Source organism: Exserohilum turcica (genome assembly GCF_000359705.1).
Source record: "Exserohilum turcica Et28A unplaced genomic scaffold SETTUscaffold_348, whole genome shotgun sequence".
In the NCBI taxonomy this organism is placed as follows: domain Eukaryota; kingdom Fungi; phylum Ascomycota; class Dothideomycetes; order Pleosporales; family Pleosporaceae; genus Exserohilum; species Exserohilum turcicum.
This window is the reverse complement of record NW_007360190.1, coordinates 581-2,110: the sequence shown is the minus strand read 5'-3', so window position 1 is coordinate 2,110 and position 1,530 is coordinate 581. Positions and strand designations below refer to the sequence as shown.

The 1,530-nt window shown below is 53.6% G+C and overlaps 1 protein-coding gene across 1 annotated transcript; it reads right to left on the bottom strand.

The window, feature by feature from the left end:
- Positions 1-612: 612 nt before the first annotated feature.
- SETTUDRAFT_112660 (uncharacterized protein) lies at positions 613-1,200 on the bottom strand (the record flags this gene model as incomplete). The annotated part of the gene is made up of 2 exons (XM_008029750.1): positions 613-921; positions 970-1,200. Coding segments are annotated over 2 exons (540 nt in total), but the record flags the coding sequence as incomplete, so codon positions are not given.
- Between the last annotated feature and the right edge of the window lie 330 nt (positions 1,201-1,530).

Below are 1,530 nucleotides of genomic sequence, written 5' to 3'. Positions count from 1 at the left end.
TTACAAAGTGGGAGACTGGGTCTGGCTAGACTTACGCAACGTACGAACGACCCGACAAGCAAAAAGCTAGACTGGAAAAGTGGAAAGTACCAAGTCGCCCGCGTACGGGACCCCTACTGGGTAGAACTCGCGGTGCCCTGGGAGACAAAATCCTTCCATGTAGACAAGCTAAGGCCAGCATCCAACGACCCCTTGCCATCACAACAAACAGACGATAGCAGCCCTGCGGCTATCGTCGTACGAGAAGATGGAGAAGAAGAAGACCATTTAGAATGGCTCGTACAAGGCATCACGGACGAACGAATACGAAACGGAGAACTGCAATATCTCGTCATTTGGATGGGCTACCTAGAGGGCAGTTGGGAACCAGCTACGGCACTTAAAGACACGAAGGCCCTGGACGAATGGCTCGCCCAAACTTCCTCCGTACGAAAACCCAACGGCCGGCTACAAAATGGCTAGAGGCGAAAGCTACTCGATGAGCAACGGAGACCCGGCGCTACCCCCAGAGGCCGAACGATCCCTCTTGGTGCCTAGAAGACGACGCTTAGCTGGCGTACGGACGGACGAACCGTCCCCTCCTCCTGCCGTACAACGGGCGCCATGGTCCTGCTAGATGCAATTGCTACACGCACCACCCCACTCTCCATGGATAGAGACACAACTAGCAAAGGCCGTGAACTCCTTCGCCCCGTCCAAGACTGGCGCACAGTTATCGCAGAACGTAGCATTAAGGGCGCCACGCGAATAGACGAGGAAGGCCTTGAGGTACGAGGGTCGGCCACCCAAGATTTGACGGGCATGGAGCGTCGTACGGGCGACAACAGGCGAATAACCGCTGAGGCCAGGACCAAAGGTAGCATCGTACGGCGACAGCCCCCTTGGACGGCAGAACATGTCAAAGACCCAGCGAAGCTCAGGCTACACTAGTTAGCAAATTCAAACGTACGACAAGAAAGCGACACTCACAGGAGCAGCGGCGAACACTCGGCGAATCTCCTCAGCGACCCGCACGTCAAAAATGTACCAGACCTGGTAGTTGTTGAGGTTAACCCGTCCGACAATGACAGGCGCTGCGGCCTGGATGGCACCTGGCGTTGTACAAGTGAGCAACTGATAAGCAACGTCGAAGATCCGAGCAGTTGCCTGCTTAATGGTGTCGTTAACTCCACCGTTCGTGCAGAAACGCAAGGCGTTGACCTAGCTGTTGGCCCACATCCCACGATTGGCCATTGTACGGGAAGACTTGAGGAAGTGACTATAATAAGAGAAAAGTTGAAGCTAAAGGGATAGAGGAAACAAGCAGTAGGCAGGGGAAGAAGAGTATTTATGCTCGCCGGACAGCGTTTGCTATATAGCACCGTTGCCTAACTCTCTCTCACCTTCACTATTTGCCTTTACCTTAACCATACGAGACGCCAAACATGTGATAGCAAACGGACGGAGAGAAAGGAAAAGAAGACTAAGGAATACGCACGTGATATTGGACGAGGTGAAGGAGGGGAGTATTGTAAAGGGCTACGCCAGAGA